The sequence below is a fragment of the Erythranthe guttata genome, chromosome 9 (genome assembly GCF_056151865.1).
Source record: "Erythranthe guttata isolate IM_541 chromosome 9, IM_541, whole genome shotgun sequence".
NCBI lineage: Eukaryota > Viridiplantae > Streptophyta > Magnoliopsida > Lamiales > Phrymaceae > Erythranthe > Erythranthe guttata.
In genome coordinates, this window is record NC_142541.1 from 639,222 (window position 1) to 663,450 (window position 24,229).

Genomic DNA, 24,229 nt, shown 5'->3' on the forward strand with positions numbered 1-24,229 from the left:
TCTTTTTTTAATTTGCGAGTTCAACTGATTTATGAAAAATATCAATCGAAACCAGTCGATTAACCGGACTATGGTTTTTCACTACATGAGAAGAAGCTAGGCCTTTTGATTGTAATATGCTTCATCAAGTACTTATTTATAGAATATAATTTTATATATTCCACACATTTTAAGTGGAACCTCAATAAATTAATAATCTCGCTTAAATAATACTTTCTTTTGGCCCCGACTCGGTAAAAACCTACTAAATTATTAGTTCGATAATTTAATATATCGTTAAATTAATAAAATTTTACTAGTCCCGACTCTATTAATTTATAGAGGTTTAACTGTACTTAGAAATAGAATTATTTCATATTTTTTTATTTTAGTTTATTTGATAATTAATATAACGGCATCAAAATGAAATACAAGTTGGGGAAAAGAAGCGCGAACTTACTGAGAATAAAAGGGAGCCAATCATGGATTGACAACTCAGCATGTTCATGCTGATACCCCATAGGTACTGTGGTTAGTTAGTTAGGGCGGTTACTCTTTAATCAACTCTTCTTCTTCTTCCCCCTCTTTTTTTCTCTCTTTCTCTCTCTAATCTGTTTTTTCTTCTTTCTTCATTCTGTTTCTCTCTCTCTATATATTGTTCTTCTTCTTCTTTGATTTTTCTGGTACGCTGAGTGGATTGCAGAAGGAGTTTCTCCGTGGAAGTAGGAATCAGCTGAAGCTCTGCCATAACACTACTCTCTTTCACTTCATGGAGCAGGAGGTATGCTACTCTCTCTCTCTCTCTCTCTCTCTCTCTCTCTCTCTCTCTCTCTCTCTCTCTCTCTCTCTCTCTCTCTCTCTCTCTCTCTCTCTCTGACTAGATTTCCATGGCTGAATGTGCTTTGAATTTGAGGATTCTTGTAATTTCTTCTGAGTATAATTAGTTATTGGAATTTGAGAACCGATTTTGGGGAAAAAAAACGTGCATGATGTTTATCGAGCTTCATTGATCTGACTATCGATATGTATGAACCGATTCTAATTAGTGATTTTCATTGAAGTCAAATTTTGATTGCGCCAGAAATGCGGTACAGATTATGATAATTTTTCCGATTTCCCTATTTGCTACGTGGTTAATTTTTCCGATTTTCCTGAACTTGCATTACGCTTTTTTTTCTTTCTGTGAGACATGATGTTATCGAGCTTCATTGATCTGACTGTCGATATGCATGAACTGATTCTAATTAGTGGTTTTCATTGAATCGAAATTTTGACTGCGCCAGAAATTCGATACAGATTATGAAATTTTTGCCGATTTTCCTATTTGCTATGTGGATAATTTTTGCGACGCTTTTTTTTTCCGTGAGAAATGTTACTGTTGGTGGCGATCACGTAATTCGAATGAAATATCAAATATGTCAAGTAAATGCGATTTTCACCATATTTTTTTTATTTATAATTTTCTCCGACAGCCCTTCCCAGGCGGATACAGTATCACTACAAACCAAAGCCTAATTGCTTACCTGAGAAACTACGGAATGATACAATCAGTACAAGTGGAACGAACAATGGAAACAATAGACAGGGCTTTGTTTGTACGCCGGGGCTCATTCCCATACATCGACACGCATCACCAAATCGGCCAAAATTCGTATATTTCTGCACCTACCCGACATGCTGCATTCCTTGAGTTGTTAAGGGACCATTTGAGGCCTGGTATGCGCGCTCTCGATATTGGCTCAGGTATAATTTTATTCGTAACATATATGACTGCATATATATATATATATATATATATATATATATATATATATATATATATATATATATATATATATATATATATATATATATATATATATATATATATATATATATATATATATATATATATATATATATATATAATAGAACGACGTTTTTTTTTTCGTTCTTTCATGTGAGTTATTTACGTTTGCTGTAGGATCGGGATATATCACTGCTTGTTTTGCCTTTATGGTGGGACCAACCGGGTGTGCCGTTGGTGTGGAAAGGGATCTTGAAGTGGTTGATTTTTCGATTGAAAATATCAGAAGGAGTGCCGCTGCTGAACTACTTGAAAACGGATCTCTCTCGGTCAACTTCGGTGGTAAATTAATTAATATGTTGTAGGTTTTCAATTTTGCTTTTTTTTTTTTTTTCGTGTTTAGTTATGATTTGTGGCAATTTCTTGATCGATGTAGACGGTAGGAATGGATGGGAGCATTGCGCGCCATACGATGCAATTCATTTTGGAGATGTTGCGGACGAAATATATCCACAACTTGTTAGGCAATTGAGACCTGGGGGTAGATTAGTGATAACCGTGTGGGCCCCCCCGCCCCCCCTCCGCAAGGGTGATAGTCATCGATAAGAATGTTGACGGCACTTTAACTCGAGCATTTCCTCGTTTTGACCCGATTCACTGATGGATCAAATATCCCGTTTTCGCATCGTTTTTTGCTGTTTTTTCTTTTGGCTGTTAACAGGCTTTTCGTGTTTACTTGCTATGAAAGCAACTCTTTTCGTGTTTACTGTTGGTAGTAGTACAGGGTGGACTCTGAGTAGATTTTTTCGACTTGCGACTATTTCAAAATCGAATTCAATTCCAACTATTTCAAATTCGATAATAGGAGTGTATCACTAGCCAAAAATAATAATATGCAACAATATTCAATAATCATCATCATGCAATCAATGTAAAATACTAATAATTTGCCAAATCTGCTCGCTTTCGAATTAACAGCAACACCGAGGGTGCATTGGTCGATTCATCTTCAGAATTTCTCGTCAAATTGAATCATCGTCTCGATATATCACCAGCTTAAGCAATAAAAACTATATTAACTAAACCAACTTCCTCTTTCGACAAAAAAATCTTTTTCTTACACAAATAAATAAGCATTCAATTTTTTAAGTACTGGAACTGCGTCTTAACCAAATCAAAAACTGTCGCGCCTCGGTCTGTCTTGAGCAACATTTACTCTAATCGGCCTCCCATCCAAACTCTGCAAACAAATTTTCAAATTAAATATTTGTATAAATCATTTAATTCCAAATTAAATCAGCATAATTAACTTTTTACCTGTCCATCGAGATTTGCAATGGCATCATTTACTTCAGACTCGTTCGACATCACCACAAAGCCGAAACCGCGCGATCTTCCAGTTTCCCTATCGGAGACAACTCGAGCGCTCACAACTTTGCCGTACTCACTGAAAAGCTCTTCGAGGCGTGAGTCATCAGCTGTCCATGGAAGATTACCGACGTATATTTTTGGAGTCGTTTCAGACGATACTCGAGGGACTCGTTCGGGTCTTGATCCTTTCGGGGCAGCTTTGTTTACAGTTAAGAGTCTACCCCCGATATCCTGTTTTAAACGAAAAAAAGAAAGAAAGGAATGATGATAAAGAATAATCAAAATCATAGTTGTTGATGAAACGGGGAAGACAATCATATAAACTCAAAGGGTAAACATGAGTCAAGTATTTCTCATTATGTAAATATTAACAACAGGCAGGCTTTTATGAAATTTTGGACAAACAATATCAAGAAGTGACATGGCATAGTGGCTACAACAGGTAATACAACGAAATGTACGACCACAGTATCAAACGGGAATATGCTTGAAATTACTATATAGATGCAGGAAAATAATGAACACGAAGTCGAGGAGAGAAAGCTTCAAAGAATTTTCATGAACCAATTCGAGAAATGTGTCCTCATAATAGCTTAAATCGTGTTGTGAAGTCAGACAAGAAGGGCAGAGTCGGAAAATTGCTCGAGACTTTAACCCCAAGCCATGCATAAGACTACTAAAAAGCTTACATACTTCTCTTCAGATAAAGATGACAATCACGGTTAACTGTGATCGTTCGATTAGATAAAAGAACGTAACTCATGAACTAGAATACAAGATTCTAACGAACAAACCAACTACGTTAAGACACCTCATCAACCAAATCCTATATCCACGACGACACCACATGATGTGTATTCTTTGGCAAACATTGCTCTTCCAGATACTAAATATTCAAGATTACAAACTCGATAGAACAAGAACAGCTCATCCATATATACATTAAAACATGCAGCAAAACACTGTTCCAACATTCATACATACATACATTACAATTATCCACACACACACACACACAAAGACAACTATGATTTTACAAAACAATCGAAACTTACGTAGCGATGGAACATATCCACTGCCTTCTCCGCCTCTTCGACAGTACTCATCGTCACGAATCCAAACCCTCGACTCTGATCAGTCTCCCTGTTATAAATAATCTACATAACCACCACACATCCAACAAAATCAAAACTTCGAATAAAAATCGAACATTTTTTTTTTTTTTCCAATACCACACAACTAAATCCACAATTCATAAGTATGAAAGCAAAATTTCTACCTCAGCGATTTCAACAACACCAGCATCCTCGAAAAGCTTAGCCAATTTATCACTGTCCACGTCATACGGCAAATTCCCAACGTACACTTTCGCCTCCTCGGATGGCTCCGCAACGACGTCGTTCTCAGTACCCGACGCCGCGCCCCAATTGAAATTACCCTGAAACCCTTCTTCCTGCTCCTCCACGAGTACTGGGTTGCCCTCCTCTTGCAGAGCGGAAACGATGGAAACCCTAATTAGGGTTTCTTTCTTCTTCAGTGACGAGAAAGCAGGGAGTGAAATTGAAGAAGAGTAGGAGCAATTGAGCTGGAATTGAACGGGTTTGAACCGGATCGACAGATTCGGGTGCGAATATGAAGCTCTGGAAGTGGTGAATAGCGACGGAACTGAAGTGAAGCAGCCGTTTGTTGCCATTGATGCAGGCTTCAACGCGGGTTTAGCAACAAAAGACATTTTTTTTTTGTTATGCACGAAGAAATGGAAAATTGAAGGGTTTGAGGAATGAGGATAAGGGTGAAATGGAGAAGAGGCGAAAATCTCTGGACTGTGAAATGCGGCGGATAATGCAAAGCTGAAATGATATTATCTCTTCATGAAAGGCCCATAATTGTTTTTTTCTAATGAACTGGACCCCTGAATTATTTTTAATTGCTAAAAAACCCCAATAATAGTAATACAGTTAAATCTCTATAAATTAATAGAGTCGTGTCTATAGCAAAATTCTATTAATTTAGCGAAATATTAAATTATCGAACTAATAATATAGTAAGTTTATACCATATCGAGACCGAAATAAACTATTATTTAAACGAGATTATTAATTTATCGAGGTTATACTATAGTAGCAAAAAACTTTAAAAATGCATTTTTTTTATGGATAATTGACGCTTTGCACCCTCCAGTTACATGTCATTGGCGTATACTTAAATTGAAAAATTGGCAGAATACACCCTCTAATAACATTTTTTTTTTTGCAATTTACACCCTCATTCACCGTTTGGCTAAAAAAATTGGCGTGTTACTTGTTACTTGTTTGTGGGATTTTAAGATGGGTAAATTTCTCTTTATTTTATTTGTTTCAGAAATTTAAAAACAGTTCATCATCTAATAATTTTACTTTCGTATATTTTATGGTTTTCAACATGAAGAAAATGGGTGATCGAATTGAGGATATGCGTAAAATGATTAATTATATTATTAGATGATGAAAGATTTTTAAAATTTTTGAAAGATTAAAAGAAATACAAATCTACACTTTTTAAAGTCAAGAAGCAGGTAACCGATCAAGTTTGTAGCTAAAAGATGAATAAGGTGCAAAGTGCTAAAATAATTGTAATTGAAGGGCGCATTCTACAAAAAAATCAATTTAAGGGTGCAAAGTATCAATAACATGTAATTTGAGGGTGTTAAAGTGTCAATTACCCCATTTTTTTGGGCAAATTGCACGTCACCCTCTATAAATTTCTAATTTTCGCACTTTACTCCCTCAAAATTTTTAAAAGTGAATGTCCCCCTTCAAAATGTTATTCTTGTTGCACATTGCCCCGATAACAAAATTTCGATAGATTATTCATCGGTATTTGAGTATTTTTGTTCCATATTGCCCATTTATATGTTATTTTTGTTGCACTTTACCCCTTAAAATCATTATATTTTTGCACATTATCTCTTTAAAATGGTATATTTGTTGCACAATGCCCATCAAAAATTGACTTTTGGAGCAAAGTGCAACTAAAATAATATTTTGAAGGGGCATTATCCAACTTTTGAATTTTTAGAGAGAAAAGTGCGAAATGAGAAATTTGTAGGTGCTGAAGTGCATTTTATCCCATTTTTTAGGGGGTATTAGTGAGAACTCCCTCTATCATTTTTTTTAATAAAAATGGGTTCAACCTCATTTCCTTTAAGAAAATGCTATTTGCGGTCTCAAAATTGCTATTCGCGGTTTCTAACAAAACCCCCCAAAACTTTTAAAAATATCAAAACCCCCCCCAAAACTGCAAATAGCAGAAAAAAAGAAAAAAAAATTCGAAAATTCGAAATCAAGCTTGAAGAAGGGTTGGGCTTTGATTTTTTGATGTAATTTCGAGTCTTTTATGTGTAATATGCATTGGGTAGGTCGATTACGGAACCAATTTCATGTTAAAAAGCCCTACAAATCGATTTGTAGGGCTTTTTTTTTCGCAAAAAAATGGTCGAACGCCCAAGATGGGCGTTCGACAATTTAAAAAAAAAAAAAAAAAAAAAAAAAAAATTTTGCACTGGACGCCCAACTCGGGCGCCCAAATGCAGCTTGCACGCCCAACTTGGGCGTGCACTGCATAAATGGGCGCCCAAGTTGGGCTTTTAGGCGTTTTGGGGGGGGGGGGGGGGGGGGGGTTTGGATTTTTTTTGGAAAGTTTTGGGGTTTTAGTGAAATAAAGTGTTTTTTTGGGGGGTTTTGTCAAAAACCGCAAATAGCAATTTTCAAACCGCAAAAAGCAATTCCCTTTCCTTTATTAGTGATAGGTCCAACTTTTTTTAATTCTCAAATTTACCATTTCTTACTATTCACTATCCAGTACTTTAATATCTATTTTTTTTTCTTTTAATTATAATATTCGTTTATTTATTTAAAAATATTTTCTTTTCAATTTTATTATTTTTATTTTCTAGTTTTTTATTTTCATATCGATTATAAAATTTCGAAAACAACTATAAAATTTTCGGAATCAACTATTTCCAAAATCAACTATTTCCAAAATCAACTATTTTCGAAATCAATTATTTTTGAAATTGACTATTTCCATAATCAACTATAGATTACTGAAAACAACTATTTTTTTTTGTTCGTTTATTTCTCGAACCAACAATCACATTAATAGTTATTTTTAATAGCAGGTTTACTAAAATTATATCAACTACAAATTAACGAAAATTAACCATAACAAATTGAAATCAACTAAAATTTTATCAAATCAACTTTAAAATTATCTAAACCAACTATAAAAATCGAAAACAACTATAATTTATAAAATAAAAAATCTCAATTTAAGAGATTAAACAACTATAGTTCAATCCAGATGCTGGACATTACAATTGCCAGTGTTCTAAATATCGGTCGTGGCGGCCGATATATCGGCCGCCATATCGGTATCGGTTATAAACATTTACGATTTTGTTGAGGCGGTTTGGAATATCGGTTTTTTACGGCGAGGCGGTTTGCGGCGGTTTTTTGGCGGGTCAAACCGATATATCGGTCAACAAATCGTTTTTTTTTTTTTTTTTTTTAATTTAAATTAAAATAAAAATATGTTTTGATTTTTTGTTTTTCTCCAATTTTTTCAACTTCCAAAACCAAACCAAGTACTACCCCGCAATTTATGCTTTGTTGTGTTTATATTAATTGTTGATGCGAAAGACTTGCGTGGTATTTGTATTTCGTAAGAATCTTTTATCATATTATGATCTTATTATTTTTAAATTTTTGTTATTTATTGAGTAATTAGAATTATATAATAACATATGAATGATAGGATAGAATTATGTTTAAATATTTTTTTATATATATTTTGAGTATTTACAAATATTTTTTTAGAAATATATTACACTAAATTTAAAAACCGATATATTTCCGATTTATCTCCGATAAATCACCGCCGCGCCGATTTATCGTGTGGCGGTCCCAAACCGCCACGTACCCGATAACCGCCTTTTAGAACCTTGACAATTGCATATCCATCGAGAAAGGGCTATATCTCTACTGACCATGTGTTGAATCAGAAGGCTGTGTGGGTGATTTGTTTCATTGCCACCGTCTCAACCACTCCCCAACTTCTATATGCGAATGACTCCTATGTGAAGAAAGGACGTAAATCCCTTGCGTCAACCGTCATTTACCACTCTGCCACATCAGATCGCCGCTGCGGATACCTAAAATGGTTTCAGAGAAAAATAGTATTAAAAATCAACTACACTCTACAATATATCGAAAATCAACTACAAACCACATTTTTATCGAAAATCATGAATACAGATCTGAACCGAATCTGAAAATTCGATCTAAAATTGACAAAAGATAGGATGAATTAACTGCTTTGCTCCGATGAGTTTTTTATTACCGGCTTCATCCTCGGGTTGAATGAATCGGCAAGAGCCGCGACTCGAGGCTATTGGAAAGCGATTGTTGCCTACTGAATGACGGCTTCTAGTATTCGGCGAGACTCAAAAAGAGTAAACGATTAACGAGGGCACCGTTGGGCGGTGACAACGGCGGTGGACGGAGGGCAGCGACGATGGCGGTTGACCGAGGGTGGCGGTGGGCGTATGAGATCTGGTTTGGGGTTGGGGATAGAAACGAGAGAGAGATGGTGGCTAGAGAAAAAAAATGAGATAAATAAGACAAGTAGGGTTTGGTAATTTTATATGATAAGTAAGGGTAATATAGACATACCACTTAAAATTTCAATTTATGTTACATTAAAATATAAAATAAGGGAGTTCCGACTAATATGTAAAATGAAGTTATATCCATTCTAATATAATTAAATATATTGGGGGTTTTCCTTTTTTTATTATACAATCTCTTGAGAGAGAGAGAAGAGAGAGAGAGAAGAAATGGGTTATGCTGCTGCTGCTGTAGTTTCTCTGAAGCAGAAAATAGATCGCCTTCTCAATCCTTCTCTATCCATGATTCATAATCCCAATTCAGAAATGGGATTAATTTATCACGACCTATCTTACTTGCAATCATTCCTCGAAGCAATCATTTATTTCCAAAGCAACAAGAGAGTAGCAGATCCTCTAGAAACACATCTCAAAGGCGTATTGCATAAATACAAAGATCTAATCGCCTCCGAATTATCATACCGATTTCGTTCAGTATCTTCTAGAAGCTTCAATTTCAAACTGTCCGAAGAACTGCTGAAAATCGGACAAGAAATCAGCTCGTTCATCGAAAAATTGGAGTCCGAGGAAAACCACAACACAGCAGAAGAAGAAGAAGAAGACGATCCTTCGATACTTGGTTCTGGTACGAATAAAAAAATGATTGGATTGGGAAATCAACTGAAGGAGCTACAAGATTGGGTTTTGTCGGGAAAATTCTGGTGGGAAATTCCCCAATTGGATGTGATGGCGGGAAAATCGGAGCTCGAGTTGATGTTAATTGCAGGTATGGCTGGAATCGGGAAGACGGCTTTCGTCGACGAAGTTTATCGCAATCCACTTGTTGTGAAACATTTCGACCACCATTTGTTTTTGCGGATCGGGCCGAATTACGATTTGAAAGAAACTCTGACGCTCGCTCTCGATCAAATCGGTGTCGAATTCGATGAAATGCGCGGAAACGACGTTGTCGACGAACAATTTTTAGGCGATTGTTTACGTAGGTATCTACGTTATAGGAGGTATTTGGTTGTTTTGGACGATGTATGGAGTATCAATGTCTGGAATGTTCTAGAGCGTTTCTTCCCGCACGATGGTTCCGGGAGTCGTGTCGTCCTGACGTCTAGGCTGCTAGACTTGACTCGTCGTGTTGATGTTGTAAGACACGTTCTCCGAATACCGTTTTTGAACGAGAACGAAAGTTGGAATCTACTTCATGACAAGGTATTCGGTACTAATGGAGAGATTTGCAGTCGGCAACTCGAGAAAATCGGGAGGAAGATTGCCAAGAAATGCGAAGGGCTCCCTTTGGCAATTATCGAAGTTGCAGAGCTACTATGTGGAATCGAGAAAACGGTCGAAAATTGGAAGGCGGTAGCAGAAAAGGAAGATCCACTTACCATAGACGAAGAAACACCCCTATCGAAGGCACTAATTTTGAGTTACACGATGTTGCCTCAATATCTAAAGGTTTGCTTTCTGTATATGAGTGTTTTCGTAAAGAAATACGAGATTCGTCGCTCGAAGCTCATCAAATTGTGGGTTTCTGAAGGCTTTCTTGAACCACAAACACAAGGGAGTATAAAAAGCTTGGAAGAAACCGCCGACGAGTACTTGAACGAACTTATTTCCCAAAGTGTTGTTTTAAGTAAAGAGTTAAGGTTTATAGATACAAAGGCAACTAAAATCTGCAGGCTGCATTTTACCTTTCGAAATCTATGCGTTAACGAAGCTAAGCGTGAGAAGTTTCTCCATATAATAAACAAGTACGACAATAGTTTTCCGGACGACATAGATAGCCAGCAAAGGCTCTGTGCACACAATAACATCGTTCTTGGTTTCAGCGAAGCGCATAGCTGGATGGAGTTAGTTCCGGATACGCCTTCTCTTCTTTGTTTTGGTCCGCAGCAGCAATATCCGATCGAGTTGTACCTAGGTTTCAGGTTGCTCAAGGTACTAGACGCAGTTTCAATGCGCTTTTACGAGTTCCCACATCGAGTAATGGAGCTAGTTCAATTAAGGTACCTTGCGCTCAAATTCAAGGGGGAGCTCCCTTCTTCCATATCACGTCTTTCGAACCTAGAAGTCTTGATTATTCATTGGCATCATAGGGTAATCAAATCGTCGAATTTTCCGGTTTATTTGCCTGTAGAGATTTGGAAGCTGCATAAACTCAAACACCTGGAGTGCATGGGATTTGACCTGCCTGATCCTTCTCCTGCAGACGATGATTCTCTTATCTTGGAGAAACTTATAACACTTTCTGGTGTGAGTGCTGACAGCTGTACAAAAAGAATTCTTTCAAAACTGCCTAACCTAATGAAATTAGGTATTCGGATCGAGTTGGCACATGACTCCGTCGAAACCTTCAGTTTCATTGGGGATTTTGCATCTCTGTATGAAGAATTTGAGTCGTTCAAATGCATCGTTGTAAACCTTATCCCTAAAGTTGTTTCGTTGGTTCCGATCAATTTCCCAGTGAACATAAAAAAGATAAGTCTGAGTGGATGTGGATTTCCGTGGGAGTATATGAGAGTGATTGCAGCATTGCCAAATCTTGTGGCGCTGAAACTGCGATGCTACGCCTTCTGCGGGCCCGAGTGGGGGCCGTACGAGGGTGGCGGATTCCCTCAGCTGAAATACCTGCTGATGGAAGATTTGGACGTGCAGCGGTGGAGAGTCACCGGTGTCGAATTTCCATTGTTGGAACGCGTGATCGTAAGGCACTGCTATAAGTTGAAAGAGATCCCGCCTGGAATTGAAAATGCGTCGACGCTCGAAATGATAGAGGTGGATAACTGCAGCCCTTCGGTCGTGATTTCGGCTCAGACGATACAAGATTCGCTGTTGGAGTGGGGATGTCGTTATTTTCGACTTGTTATTCGTTCTCCATCGGATGATGATGATAAGAAGCTCAAATCATGAATCCTGCAATAAATTGTGTAGAGTTTATCACTCAGAATCAAAGTTTAGCTTGCTTTAAGAATGAACAGATAAAAAATTGTTTGTTTTTTATTTTTTTAAAATAATACTCCCTTTATAAAAATATTTTGTTCTATATTATCTGTCACGTTAGATTTAAATACTAAATTAAATGCATTTCTTTTCCTATTTTAATCTTATTAATTCAACTTTAAGTATTAACTCTCTCTTATCACATCACCAAATGATCAAGGTTATTTTAGTCTTTCTAATGTATTTTTTTCTAAAATCAAGACACACTTATTGAGATTTTTAATATTTGTGCAAAGCTAAAAACGATTGTTAATAAGGAACGGAGGGAGTAGCGAAGGGAGTAGTTTAGTACTCTCTCTGTTCCACAGTAACTGTCTTTTTTAAAATTTTTTTTTTTTTATATTATCTGTCACTTTAGATTTCCAATACTGCATTAAATGCATTTTTCCTGTTTTAACCTTATTAATGAAACTCTAATCATTATTTTTCTCTAATAAATCATTAAATAATAAAGGATGTTTTAGTCATTTCTATATAATTTTTCTAAAATAAAGATATATTTATTGAATTTCTTAATGTTTGCAAAAAGTGAAAAAAGACATTTATTTAGGAACGGAGAGAGTATTCAATAACTTGATATAATATATACACACAAAATGCACTTCACCCCTTATATATTTTCCATTTTCGCATTTCCCCCTCTAAAAATTCAAAAATAGATCTCCCCCCTTTGAAAGTTTGTTTTAATTGCACTTTGACCCAAAAGCTAATTTGTGGTGGATATCGTGCAACAAAAATAACCTTTTAAAGAGACAATGTGCAGAAAAATAAAATTTTGAAGGTCCAATGTGGAACAAAAAAACTCAATTCCGATGAATAATCCATCAAAATTTTGCTGTTGGGGCATCATTTGAAGGGAGACATTCACTTTTCTAAAATTTGAGGGGGTGAATTGCGAAAATAAGAAATTTATAGGGGGTGATGTGCAATTTGCCCATATATATATGCATATATATATATATATATATATATATATATATATATATATATATATATATATATATATATATATATATATATATATATATATATATATATATATATATATATATATAATCACATGTATGATTGCTGCAAACATGCTATTATCAGAGTTCATGTGTATTATCTCGATTCCAAGTTTAAAGGAAGCCAATATTAAAAGTCAACTTGGATTGATCCACCTATAATAAAAGATTCCATTTCTTCTTCTTACCTTCCCAGAAAAGAAATGGATTCCTCAACTTCCACTAATGCTTCCCTCCTTATAGATTCACCTGAATCACCTCCACCGGCTTCTCCTCTTCCTTTCAATTCACCACCACAACCACCGCCGCCGCCGCCGCGTCATCGTCCTATCAATTCACCACCACCACCACCACCTCCACCTTCCTCTCAATCAAGTCATCCATCCCGGAAACATAAAACTCGGTCGAGGTAGGTATATAATTCCAGTAATCATCTCGGTATTACACTTTGATCATAGATTTATTTTTTTATGCATTTACAATATTTGATTGGGATAAAATATTTAATTTATGTTAATTATTTTAATTTAAAACCAAATGCTATATGATACAAACATGATTAATCTTTTGGCAGGCCACTTCAAATTGGTACATCCAGTCTTTCCTCGGTGGACAATGCTGCCCGTCGTCGTTCGCAATTATACAAGCCGAAAATACGATTCGTAATGGCGATTACCTACCTAAATAAAACGATTTTCTAAACATCAAAATTTATTAAATTTTTATTCTAAATTTGTTTCTTACTACTTCTATTTCGTAATTCTTTATTTGTTAGATTAATTGGCATCGAGCCTTTAACTGCGAAATTGTGCTCTCAAAAGTCAAGATTCCCCTGCCACAATTCGTCGTAAGTTTCTCTACTTCATTCCTGGCATAGATTTTATCCATCAATTTTCATAACGAAAAACTCGAGTAATATTAAACTGTATTCACAAATCAATATCTCATACAACTTCATTTTTCGATTTTTAGAATGCGATCCTGTCGATGGATTCTTCTGCTCTGGGAATTGAGCAAGTTGAGGATATTTTAAGATTCTATCCTAATGTAGTAGAAATGGATACGCTAAAGGTATTTAAACCCGACAGAGAGGGGTAATTAGACGCTATACCTGATTATTTACACTGGCTAGATCTCAACCGTAGATTTACACATAATCACACACACACACACACACACATGTGTATGTGTGCTTAGTGGGTGGTTATTTAATCAGATCTATCTATGGTTGAGTTGTCTAACAGTAAGTTTATTTTTTACAGAAATACAGTGGCGACAAGAGGAAGCTAGGAAAGTGTGAACAGGTATTTTACGACTTTGTCGATTTATTAACGAAATTGCCATTACTAACGAATGTGCTTCCGAATATTTCAGTTTTTCCTGAATCTGATGAAAGTTCCGAGAATGGAATCCAAATTAAGAGTATTTCTTTTCATAGTAACGTATACGAGCCAGGTGCATATTCGTAATACTCGTTAATTCATTTTTTTTTTCATGCGATAAATATTTAATAAGCAGCTTTTGTTGTTAAGGTTACGAACATTAAACTGGAACTGAATATCATCAATACCGCAGCTAAAGAGGTACCGTTATTATTCGGTTCGATGCTTTCACTTATTAAGGCACTGTAAATTATATATATATATATATATATATATATATATATATTTTATATATATTATTGTTGGTATAGATTAAAGAATCGGTGAAGTTACGTCAACTAATACGGACAATCCTTGCACTTGGAGTTCCATTTAATCGAGGCAGTGCATCGCGTATAAATCCCTCGACCGAACTGTTTTATTACATTTCTATTTGACTGTAATAAGATTTTAAATCTATTATTCATACTCCGATAAGTTTGCATTTTGCAGGGCCGTCTAGATTATTGACATTGGATAGTCTTCTCGGGCGTCCCGGTACTCCCGAAAGAAATAACAAAACTGCGTTATTGCATCACTTACGAAAGGTAGAGCTAGCATAAACTAACTATATAAATACATACTTTCGTTTACGGATGTTTCCCGTTTTAATTATCTAGTTTTTTTAGGTTATAGTTCAGAGAAAACCGGAGTTGCTAGATTTCAGTAAGGATCTTGTTCATTTAGAACCAGCCTCCAAGGTTCGTCTTATTATATATTTATTAAATTTTAAATATTTATTTCATAAAATGTTTTAAGAGAATAATCAACTTTTTGGTACTTGTTCATCTGTGACTTGGCTGTATACACTAGATACGACTTTCGTCATTGGCTAACGAGACGTATGCAGTTTATAAAGGCATTGAGAGGGTTAAACGAGAACTCGTTTCAGCAGAGAACGATGGTGCTGTATTTTCAAGGTTTCGAAAGGTATGAAAAGTATTTAACTATTAAGCTTTTCGACGTTCTCGTAATCAAGTAGTTGAAAAAATTTTAAATATGCTAGAAGAAATTCGAGTTTAGAGCGTAAAAACTTATTAATGAGGAAGTTGTTGGTTAATTACTCAATTGGGTTCGAGTAGGTTTTGAGGAGTTTCGTTGATACTGCCGAGTCGGAATTGACGGGGTTCGGGTCACTTTACATTCAAGTGGTGAGGTTAAAGATTTAATTACTATGCTGTTTTAAATATACATTTGAATCTTTTTTTCCTTGTTTTTTTCCTTAACGTGTGACTTCATATCGGAACGTAATATGCAGGGGAGGATTGTAGATTCACTGACAGTTCATTTTCTCGACGATCCAGAAAGATATCCCTTTGAGAAAGGTTTATGACGTATTCACCGTCATTTTTTTTTAGGTGTATGCATATATGGCACTCGGTTACTCGTGAATACAAAATTTTGGTTTCGTCTATTGCCGAATTATGCATATATTTTTAAGAGAAACTTGTTGAGATTTGTAAATTACAAGTATCGTACTTCTTAATAATTATTTCAAGATTCTTGATAACTTCTGATTTTCGTTTGTGCAGTGATTGAAACTTTTGTCGTCTTCACGAAAATGCTTACTGATGATGAAAAAACAAGCAGCAGGCGAACAATGAGAAGTGATGCAATCCAAAATCAAACCGGCCAAGATATATAATGAGTCGGATCAATAGATCCATTGTACATAAGGCTGAGAAAAAGAAAAAGAAAAAGAGCTAGGAGCCATTGGCATGGAGAGAGAGAGAGAGAGAGAGAGAGAGAGAGAGAGAGAGAGAGAGTCCTCTCTCCTTTATATATTATTTTCTCTCTCTCCCGTTACATGTTCTTCACTCTTCTCACCTTAATTCTATTTACTGTTCCATTACAATTTCAGTAAGATTTTAGCATATTTATTATACATTAAAATCTCAAAAATAGTGTTAAAATCTTACATTTGGTATAATGTTAGATTACTTGAGATTATATATATTATGATGGATTTTAGCTTATTATCTGCAATGTAGTATATATAATATATATTTTAATGTTATTAAATTGAGATAATTGGAAGAAGATCACTACAATCCATCCAGACATTATTATTGGAATCTATACACATGCTTTCAGGTCAAATATGAAAGGAAAAAAAAAAAAAAGTCTGAAGTTTCCTACAGGTGTGTAAATATATATATATTTATTTTATGGTTCGATTTAGTGACAGGGCTTCACGTAATCTTGTTTTGTTGTATTTTGAAAATAAACATGGAAAATGCAAAGTTGACTGCTTATATTGAAAGTACTAACCATCATCGAGATTGAGAGAGACGAAGAAGAAGAAATGGCTTACGCAGCTGTAGTTTCTCTCAAGCAGACAATAGAGCGCCTTATGCTTTGTTCCCGATCTGAAATTCTTCTTTCCGACTCCGAAATGAAACTTATCCATGGTGATCTCTGTTACCTGCAATCGTTTCGCAAATCAATCAGCCCCTCAACAAGCAGAAACACCGTACATGCTTTGGAAACACAAATCAAAGATGCAGTACATACATTTGAAGATCTGATCGACTCCCGTATATCAGATCCATCTCTTTCGGTGTCTGAAATCTCCGAACAAGTGCTCGAATTCAGACAAGAAATTAGTTCATTTAGCACACCGTTGAAGTACGAGGAAGAGTTCGACGAAGAAGACCAGCAACAGCACATCGATTCTTTTGCTGCCATAGCTATTGTGGGAATGGTGAATGAACTAATACAACTATTGGGCTGGCTCGAGTGGAATTCACCCAACCTCGATATTATCTCCCTCGTGGGCATGGCTGGTATTGGTAAGACTACTCTTGCCAAACAAATTTACGATGATTCATTTGTTGCAGATGTTTTTGGCGCTCGTTTTTTCATACCAATAGGACCGAAATATCAGCTGAAAAAAATTCTCCTACTCGCACTCCATCAAGCGGGATTCCACACCGACAAAATTCACCACAAAGAGGATAAAGAATTAGCCGATGATCTATGCCTTTATTTGAAAAATAAGAGGTTTTTGATTGTGCTGGACGATGTATGGGATACGAAGGTCTGGAACGAACTCAAACAGTTCCTTCCGAACGACAAAAACGGAAGTCGAATCATCTTGACTACTAGGCTGGTAGACGTGGCCCTCCACGCCAGCTCATCCTGCGGGAGTATTCTCCGAATCCCGTTTCTTGATGATGATGAAAGCTGGAAACTACTTCGCGAGACGATATTTAATACGGAAAAATATGTTCTTGATTCCCATCTCGAGAAAATCGGGAAGAAGATTGCCAAGAACTGCGAAGGGCTTCCTCTGGCAATCATTACCATCGGCAAACTCCTGTCGGAGACAGAGAAGACAGTTGAAAACTGGACAAAATTTGCGGAAAATGAAAATTCACTCATCATCAGAATGGATGACGACACCCCCATCTCGAGGTCGGTGTCTCTGAGTTATAAGCAGTTGCCTCAACATTTAAAGGCACCCTTTCTATACATCGGAGTATTCCCGAAAGATTATGTGATCTCTATCTCCAAACTCATTAGACTATGGGTTGTTGAGGGACTCGTCGAATCAGGGGATAAAAGCTTCGAAGAAGTGGCGCAGGAGTATTTGGAAGAACTCGTTTCCAAAAGTGTTGTATTGGTCCAAGAGCGAAGCTCCAAATCTGAGAAAATGAAAACATGTAGAATCCACTTTGTGTTTCGAAATCTATGCGTTAACGAAGCCCACAGTGAAAAGTTTTTTCATGTGATAAGGAAATACGTCGATAGTTTTCCGGAATGCATAAATAGACAGAGGCGGTTGTGCATGCACAACAACGTCGTACTCGGTTTCGAACAAGTGCGTAGCTGGATGGAAGAATCGGTTCCCTGCGCACGTTCTCTGCTCTGTTACGGTCCAAAGCAACAATATCCGGTGGTGTCGTACTTTGGTTTCCGATTGCTCAAGGTACTAGATGCTGTTTCGATTCGGTTTTACGAGTTCCCACATCAAGTGGTGGAGCTAGTTCACTTGAGGTACCTTGCCATCACGTATTATGGAGAGATCCCTTCTTCCGTTTCACGTCTTTCGAACCTCGAAGTCTTGATTATCCATTGGCATCATAGGGTAATCAAATCGTCGAATTTTCCGGTTTATTTGCCTGTAGAGATTTGGAAGCTGCATAAACTCAAACACCTGGAGTGCATGGGATTTGACCTGCCAGATCCTTCACCTGCAAACGATGATTCTCTTATCTTAGAGAAACTTTTAACACTTTCAGGCGTCGGAGCTCATAGCTGTACGGAAAGAGTTCTTATTAGAATCCCTAACCTAATCAAATTAGGAATCAGGATTGATTCATCACTAGATGAGAAATTCAATTTCCTCGGTGAGTTCGCATCTTGCTACGACGAATTCGACTCGTTCAAATGCATTGTTGTAGACGATCCTGGCATTAGATCTCGTTTCGTTTCTTCTCCGGTACTGAATTTTCCGGCGAACATTAGGAAGATAAGTTTGAGCGGATGTGGATTTCAATGGAGGAGTATGGGAGTGATCGGAGAATTGCCGAATCTAGAGGTGCTTAAACTCCGATGGTGTGCGTTCTCCGGCGCGGAGTGGGAAATTGCCGGCGGCGAGGGGGAACTGTTTCCGAGGCTGAAATTTCTGCTGATGGAGGACTTGGATGTAGAGGTATGGGAAACCAACTCCGGCGGCGGTTTCCGGCGGCTCTCGCGACTGGTAATCAGGCACTGCTACAAGCTGAAGGAGATCCCCCGTGGAATTGCGGATTCGGCGGCGCTTGAAGTTATTGAGGTGGATGATTGCAGCTCGTCGCTCGCGAATTCGGCTCGAGGAATTTACATGGCGAAACATGATTGGGTGAACGATCATGTCAAAATTAGGGTTCGCTCTTCGTGGGAGGATAACAAAATCAAATCATAAAAAATTGAAGACAATATTATTTGATTTGGTTGGGGAAATAGTCATAGCATCAATATTATTTGTTGTGAAAAGCCGATAAGAATGTCAACCTCCATTGATCCAATCAGTTCACCACCAGATCCACCACCTCCTCCACCACCACCGCCGCCACCAGGTCCACCACCTCCTCCTCCACCACCTCCACTTCCTATCAATTCTCCACCACCACCTCCTCGTCCAATCTATTCGCCACCGCCACCACCTCGTCGTCATATCTATTCACCACCGCCACCGCCACCTCGTCGTCATATCTATTCACCACCGCCACCACCACCACTTCCTATCAATTCACCACCACCATCTCGTCGTCATGTCAATTCACCACCGCCACCGCCACCACTTCCTATCAATTCACCACCACCACCACCACCTCCTCCTATCTCAACCGAAGTTCGAAGTCTTTCCTCGGTCGCTAATACGGGTGGCGGCTCCCGTGGTTCTACATCATACAAGCCGAAAACACGAGTGGTAATTGCATTCCGATGAAAAAGATTTACACTATTTTTAAGAATCTCAGTCTCCTTTTGATCTTCAAAATTTTCTATTGTTATTGACTTATTGTATATTTGTTTCTTATGACCTCTATTTGGTAATTCTCTTTTGTCAGGTTGATTGGTATAGAGAATTCATCGGTGAAATCGTGCTGTCAAAAGTTCAGATTCCCCTCCCGGAATTCATCGTAAGTTCTATACTTTCGTCCTCGGGCATATAGATTTTATCCATCAATTTTCGTAACGAAAAACTCAAACAACGTTGAACGAAATCGTCTAATTCTAATTTAATAATTCTCTTAAGCAGGATGTTGGTGGAAGGCTAATAACTATTTACAAAGGCATTCCAGAAGGATTAAGAGCTGAACGCCACCCTCGAGTGTACGCTGCAGCTAGTCCCAGAAGAATATATATCGGTAACTTGCCATTGAGTGTCGATGGCTTACGTCTCGAGGAGGTTTTCGGCGAGTATGGTAAAGTTTTGAGTGCTCGAGTAGTCTGTGACTGGGAGAGTGGAAGATCGCTCGGTTTCGGCTTTGTGGAGATGTCGACTGAATCTCAAGTAAATGATGCCATTGCAAAACTTGACGGAAAGGTATAAAACTGCATTTGATGCTTTAAGATTTTTTTATTATTTTTTGAAATAAATGCTATATACAATGGAGAAGTTATTACTAGTTATTGAAATGTTGCAGAGTTTTGATGGGAGAGCAATCAGAGTAAATGTTACTGAAGAAAGACCATGGCTTGGCAATTTTAGATTTGGTTAAGGCACAACAACTCAAGGCATATTCTTCAGTCCGAGTTTCCCCTGTAATCTCTTCAAGGTATTCGACGTCAACGGGCCGTGTGGGCCCGAGAGAGGAACAACGGGATTTTCGTTAGTTTATTCAAGTTCCATTTTCTTGAAAAAATCTGTCAATATCTCAAATGTGTAAATAACAAGACCAAATAATAAAAGATTGCCTGATGTGTTGTTAGGAAGAACAAGTCTTAAATGGACAAACTTATTGGCCTCAACAACCTGACAAATAAAATAAAATATGACATAAATTATGTCACCAATTTGTAATTGTCAGGCTGCGAATAGTTGTTACTATCATATTAAATCACAAGAGATTCTTGGTCACAAGCTATTGTCACGACACGGCTGCAAGTCGTTGTTTTCCGGAAAGAGCCAAAATGTTGAACAAAAACAATTCATCCGAAGAAAACACAGCCCCATGAACTGCAAAATGTACTATCTTTTTGTAAACGTTATCGAATTTTGAGGGAGAGAGAGAGAGAGAGTTGAAAATGGCTTTTGCTGCTGTAGTTTCCCTTAAGCAAACAATCGAGCGCATCCTTTTGCTTCCTCCCGGATCCAAGATTCTTCTTCCCAACACAGAAATGAAACTTATCTCCGATGAGCTTTGTTACTTGCAATCATTTCTCGAAGCAATCAGTCCTCCACAAAGCAGCAGCAGCAAGAGCGTGGAAGCTTTCGAGAGACAAATCAAAGACGTGGTGCATAAACTCGAAGATCTCATCGACTTCCATATATCAGATAAGTTTCTTTCGGGATCCGGAAGCGCTGCAGATGACGGTTTGACTTTCGTCTTTTCTCAGCAACTACTCGAGTTCAGACAAGAAGTTAGTTCATTCACCAAAATATTGAAGACAAAGGAAGAGTGCGACATTAACAGACAAAACCAACAACAGAGCGATTCTTCTGCTTCAGAAACCACCCTATCAAGAATTGATTATGGTGGGAATAAGAAAAAGATCGTGGGATTGGGTAAGGAACTGAGGAAACTAAGACATTGGGTTTTGTCGAACACATACGGACGTTGCTCTACGATGTTAGTTGTCGGTATGGCTGGCATCGGTAAGACTATTGTGGTCAAACAAGTTTACGACGATCCAGAAGTCAAGGTTCATTTTGATCGATGTTTATATGTGACGCTCGGCCCCCATTATCAATTGAAAGAAACTCTGCTACTTCTGCTCGATCAACTCAAAGCTGATAATGAAGATCTTCGTGAAGATTCTAGTGAAGATTCTTTATCCAAGCTTGTATACCAGATTTTACTCGGTAAGAGGTATCTCGTAGTGTTAGATGACGTATGGAATACACACATCAGGGAAGAATTCAAACACTATCTTCCAGATGAGGTGAACCAAAGCCGTATCATCATTACATCTAGGATGCGAGACTTCGATGAACTATCTATGGAGATACCATTGTTGAATAATGTTGAAAGTTGGAATCTACTTCGAGATTTAGTATTCACTACTACTGGAGGGTCGTGCAGTCCTCAACTTGAGAAGATCGGTAAGGAGATTGCCAAGAAATGCGAAGGGCTCCCTCTGGCAATTATCGAGGTCGGAAAGCTCCTGCGTAAGAAAGAGAAGACGGTCGAGGAATGGCAATTCATAGCAGACAAAGAAGATCCACTCACCATCAAATCAGATGACAACACACCCCTCTCAAATGCGCTACTTTTGAGTTACACGATGCTGCCCCAATACCTAAAGGTATGCTTTCTGTATATGAGTGTCTTCCCAAAAGGATACGAGATTTCTCGCTCGAAGCTCACCAAATTGTTGGTTGCCGAGGGCATTCTTGAACCACAAAAGAACAAAAACTTGGAAGAAACAGCCGATGAGTGCTTGAACGAACTTATTTCTCATAGTGTTGTTATGAAGAAGAAGCAGAGGTCTAGAGGTAAACGGACAACTAAAACATGCAAACTGCATTTCACTTTTCGGAATCTGTGCGTTAATGAAGCCAAGAGTGAGAACTTTTTCCACGTCATAAACAAGTACCCCGACAGTTTTCCAGAGGGTATAGATAGCCAGCGGAGGTTGTGCGCACACAACAACATTGTACTTGGTTTCGAACAAGCCCATATCTGGATGGAATCAGTTTCGGGCGCGCGTTCTCTTCTTTGTTACGGTCCAAAGCAACAATATCCAATAAGGTTGTACTTGCCTTTTCGATTGCTCAAGGTACTAGACGCCGTTTTGATGCGGTTTTACGAATTCCCACATCAAGTAGTAGAACTATTTCATTTGAGGTACTTGGCAGTAACATCCAATGGAGAGATACCTTCTTCCATATCACGTCTTTCGAATCTCGAAATCTTGATTATCCATCAGCATCATAGGGTTATCAAATCGTCGAATTCTCCTGTTTATTTGCCTGTAGAGATTTGGAAGCTGCATAAACTCAAACACCTGGTGTGCATGGGATTCGACCTGCCAGATCCTTCTCCTGCAAACGACGATTCTCTTATCCTCGAGAAGCTTTTAACAATTTCAGGTGTTGGCGCTCATAGCTGCACCAAAAGAGTTCTTACACGAATCCCTAACCTAACGAAGTTAGGGATTCGGATCGAGACAAAAGACGACGATGAAACCGCCGCCGTTGAAGCCCTGAGTTTTCTCGGCGGCGGCGACCGTTTCGCCTCCGTCTACGAAGAATTCGAGTCGTTCAAATGCGTCGTCATAAACCCTAGCCTCGTAAGGAGTCAGATTATTCCGAATTTTCCGGCGAACATCAGTAAGATAAGTTTGAGCGGATGCGGATTCCCATGGGAGAACATGAGAGCGATCGCAGAACTGCCGAATCTCCGAGTGCTGAAACTCCGGTGGTGCGCATTCTCCGGCCCGGAGTGGGAAATGAGGCGCGAAAATCGGTACGCGCTATTCAACGGTCTGGAATTCCTGCTGATGGAAGATTTAGATATACAGCAATGGAGAGTGGAATCTTACCAGTTCCCGAAGATGAACCGGTTGATCATACGGCACTGCTACAAATTGACGGCGATCCCCATTTTTGGGCTTCACTACTCGCTGAAAATTGAGGTGGATGGTTGCTCCCCATTGGTCACTCAGCAGTTAATATCTGAGCAGAAGCTCAACAGCCGATGGGTTTATTTTGGTCTTCGGGTCAAGTTTTCAGGTGATGGTGATGGTGATGATGACGATGGTGATGAGAAACCCTAATCCTGAATCAAATTTTAGCTTTTACTTTTCACCCCTCAAGTTTGGATCTATTTTCATATTTGGGCCCACTATGTTTACAAAAAAATATATTTGGTCCCTCACGTTTCAATAGTTTAACCCTTTTGGTTGTTTCCGTCAATTTACCATTAGTGTGTCAGTTAATTCATTGATGGGCACACACTTGATTCCGTTAGTTTTAACGGAAAATTGACAGAAATAACTAAAACTGTTTGAAACATAAGGGACCAAATGTATTTTTTGTAAACATAGGGGACCAAATATGAAATTGGTGCAAACTTGAGGGGCGAAGACTGTATTTTTCCCGATCTTTAATTAATGAATAAATGTAATTATACATTGTCCCCAAACTTTATTATTTCGAGCACCAATTGTGATCGCCAAATCCTCGCCGGAATTGTGCACCGATCACGTTTTTTAGCAAGGGTAAAATCGTCAAATCACCTTCTTTTTACTTGCCATTGTGAATCGTCATTTTATTTTTGTTGAGAAATTCGAATCTTGTTACAAATTGGGGAAATCGAGGAGGAGGGACATGATTCGAACCCTAGACCTCTAC

General features: G+C 37.9%; 7 protein-coding genes across 7 annotated transcripts; 6 read left to right on the top strand and 1 right to left on the bottom strand.

Annotated features, from left to right (window-relative positions):
* The first annotated feature begins 581 nt into the window (after window positions 1-581).
* On the top strand, window positions 582-2,621 carry LOC105975009 (protein-L-isoaspartate O-methyltransferase). Its single transcript, XM_013000175.2, has 4 exons — window positions 582-760; window positions 1,452-1,722; window positions 1,943-2,107; window positions 2,202-2,621. Exons 1-4 carry the CDS (start codon window positions 749-751, stop codon window positions 2,369-2,371), a joined length of 618 nt encoding a protein of 205 aa, XP_012855629.2. The 5' UTR covers window positions 582-748; the 3' UTR covers window positions 2,372-2,621.
* A 90-nt stretch (window positions 2,622-2,711) lies between these two features.
* On the bottom strand, window positions 2,712-5,032 carry LOC105975008 (28 kDa ribonucleoprotein, chloroplastic). The gene is made up of 4 exons (XM_013000173.2): window positions 4,416-5,032; window positions 4,192-4,293; window positions 3,083-3,367; window positions 2,712-3,005 (listed from the first exon to the last, which is right to left on the bottom strand). The coding sequence occupies exons 1-4, from the start codon at window positions 4,866-4,868 to the stop codon at window positions 2,940-2,942; spliced, it is 906 nt and encodes a 301-aa protein (XP_012855627.2). The 5' UTR covers window positions 4,869-5,032; the 3' UTR covers window positions 2,712-2,939.
* Window positions 5,033-8,950: 3,918 nt separating this feature from the next.
* Window positions 8,951-11,838, top strand: LOC105974924 (putative late blight resistance protein homolog R1A-10). The gene has a single exon (XM_013000082.2). The coding sequence runs from the start codon at window positions 9,012-9,014 to the stop codon at window positions 11,703-11,705; it is 2,694 nt and encodes an 897-aa protein (XP_012855536.2). The 5' UTR covers window positions 8,951-9,011; the 3' UTR covers window positions 11,706-11,838.
* Window positions 11,839-12,849: 1,011 nt separating this feature from the next.
* On the top strand, window positions 12,850-16,177 carry LOC105975094 (putative formin-like protein 15b). Its single transcript, XM_088823411.1, has 14 exons — window positions 12,850-13,211; window positions 13,377-13,464; window positions 13,578-13,649; window positions 13,775-13,873; window positions 14,065-14,106; window positions 14,177-14,257; window positions 14,335-14,385; window positions 14,496-14,577; window positions 14,677-14,771; window positions 14,853-14,924; window positions 15,037-15,153; window positions 15,306-15,374; window positions 15,482-15,548; window positions 15,756-16,177. The coding sequence occupies exons 1-14, from the start codon at window positions 13,006-13,008 to the stop codon at window positions 15,866-15,868; spliced, it is 1,254 nt and encodes a 417-aa protein (XP_088679537.1). The 5' UTR covers window positions 12,850-13,005; the 3' UTR covers window positions 15,869-16,177.
* Window positions 16,178-16,528: 351 nt separating this feature from the next.
* Window positions 16,529-19,132, top strand: LOC148767813 (putative late blight resistance protein homolog R1A-10). Its single transcript, XM_088823329.1, has one exon. The coding sequence runs from the start codon at window positions 16,529-16,531 to the stop codon at window positions 19,130-19,132; it is 2,604 nt and encodes an 867-aa protein (XP_088679455.1).
* An 81-nt stretch (window positions 19,133-19,213) lies between these two features.
* LOC105975054 (uncharacterized) lies at window positions 19,214-23,791 on the top strand. Its single transcript, XM_013000223.2, has 4 exons — window positions 19,214-19,639; window positions 19,779-19,850; window positions 19,970-20,257; window positions 20,358-23,791. The coding sequence occupies exons 1-4, from the start codon at window positions 19,214-19,216 to the stop codon at window positions 20,430-20,432; spliced, it is 861 nt and encodes a 286-aa protein (XP_012855677.2). The 3' UTR covers window positions 20,433-23,791.
* LOC148767814 (putative late blight resistance protein homolog R1A-10) lies at window positions 20,959-24,102 on the top strand. The gene has a single exon (XM_088823408.1). The coding sequence runs from the start codon at window positions 20,959-20,961 to the stop codon at window positions 23,650-23,652; it is 2,694 nt and encodes an 897-aa protein (XP_088679534.1). The 3' UTR covers window positions 23,653-24,102.
* Window positions 24,103-24,229: the final 127 nt, after the last annotated feature.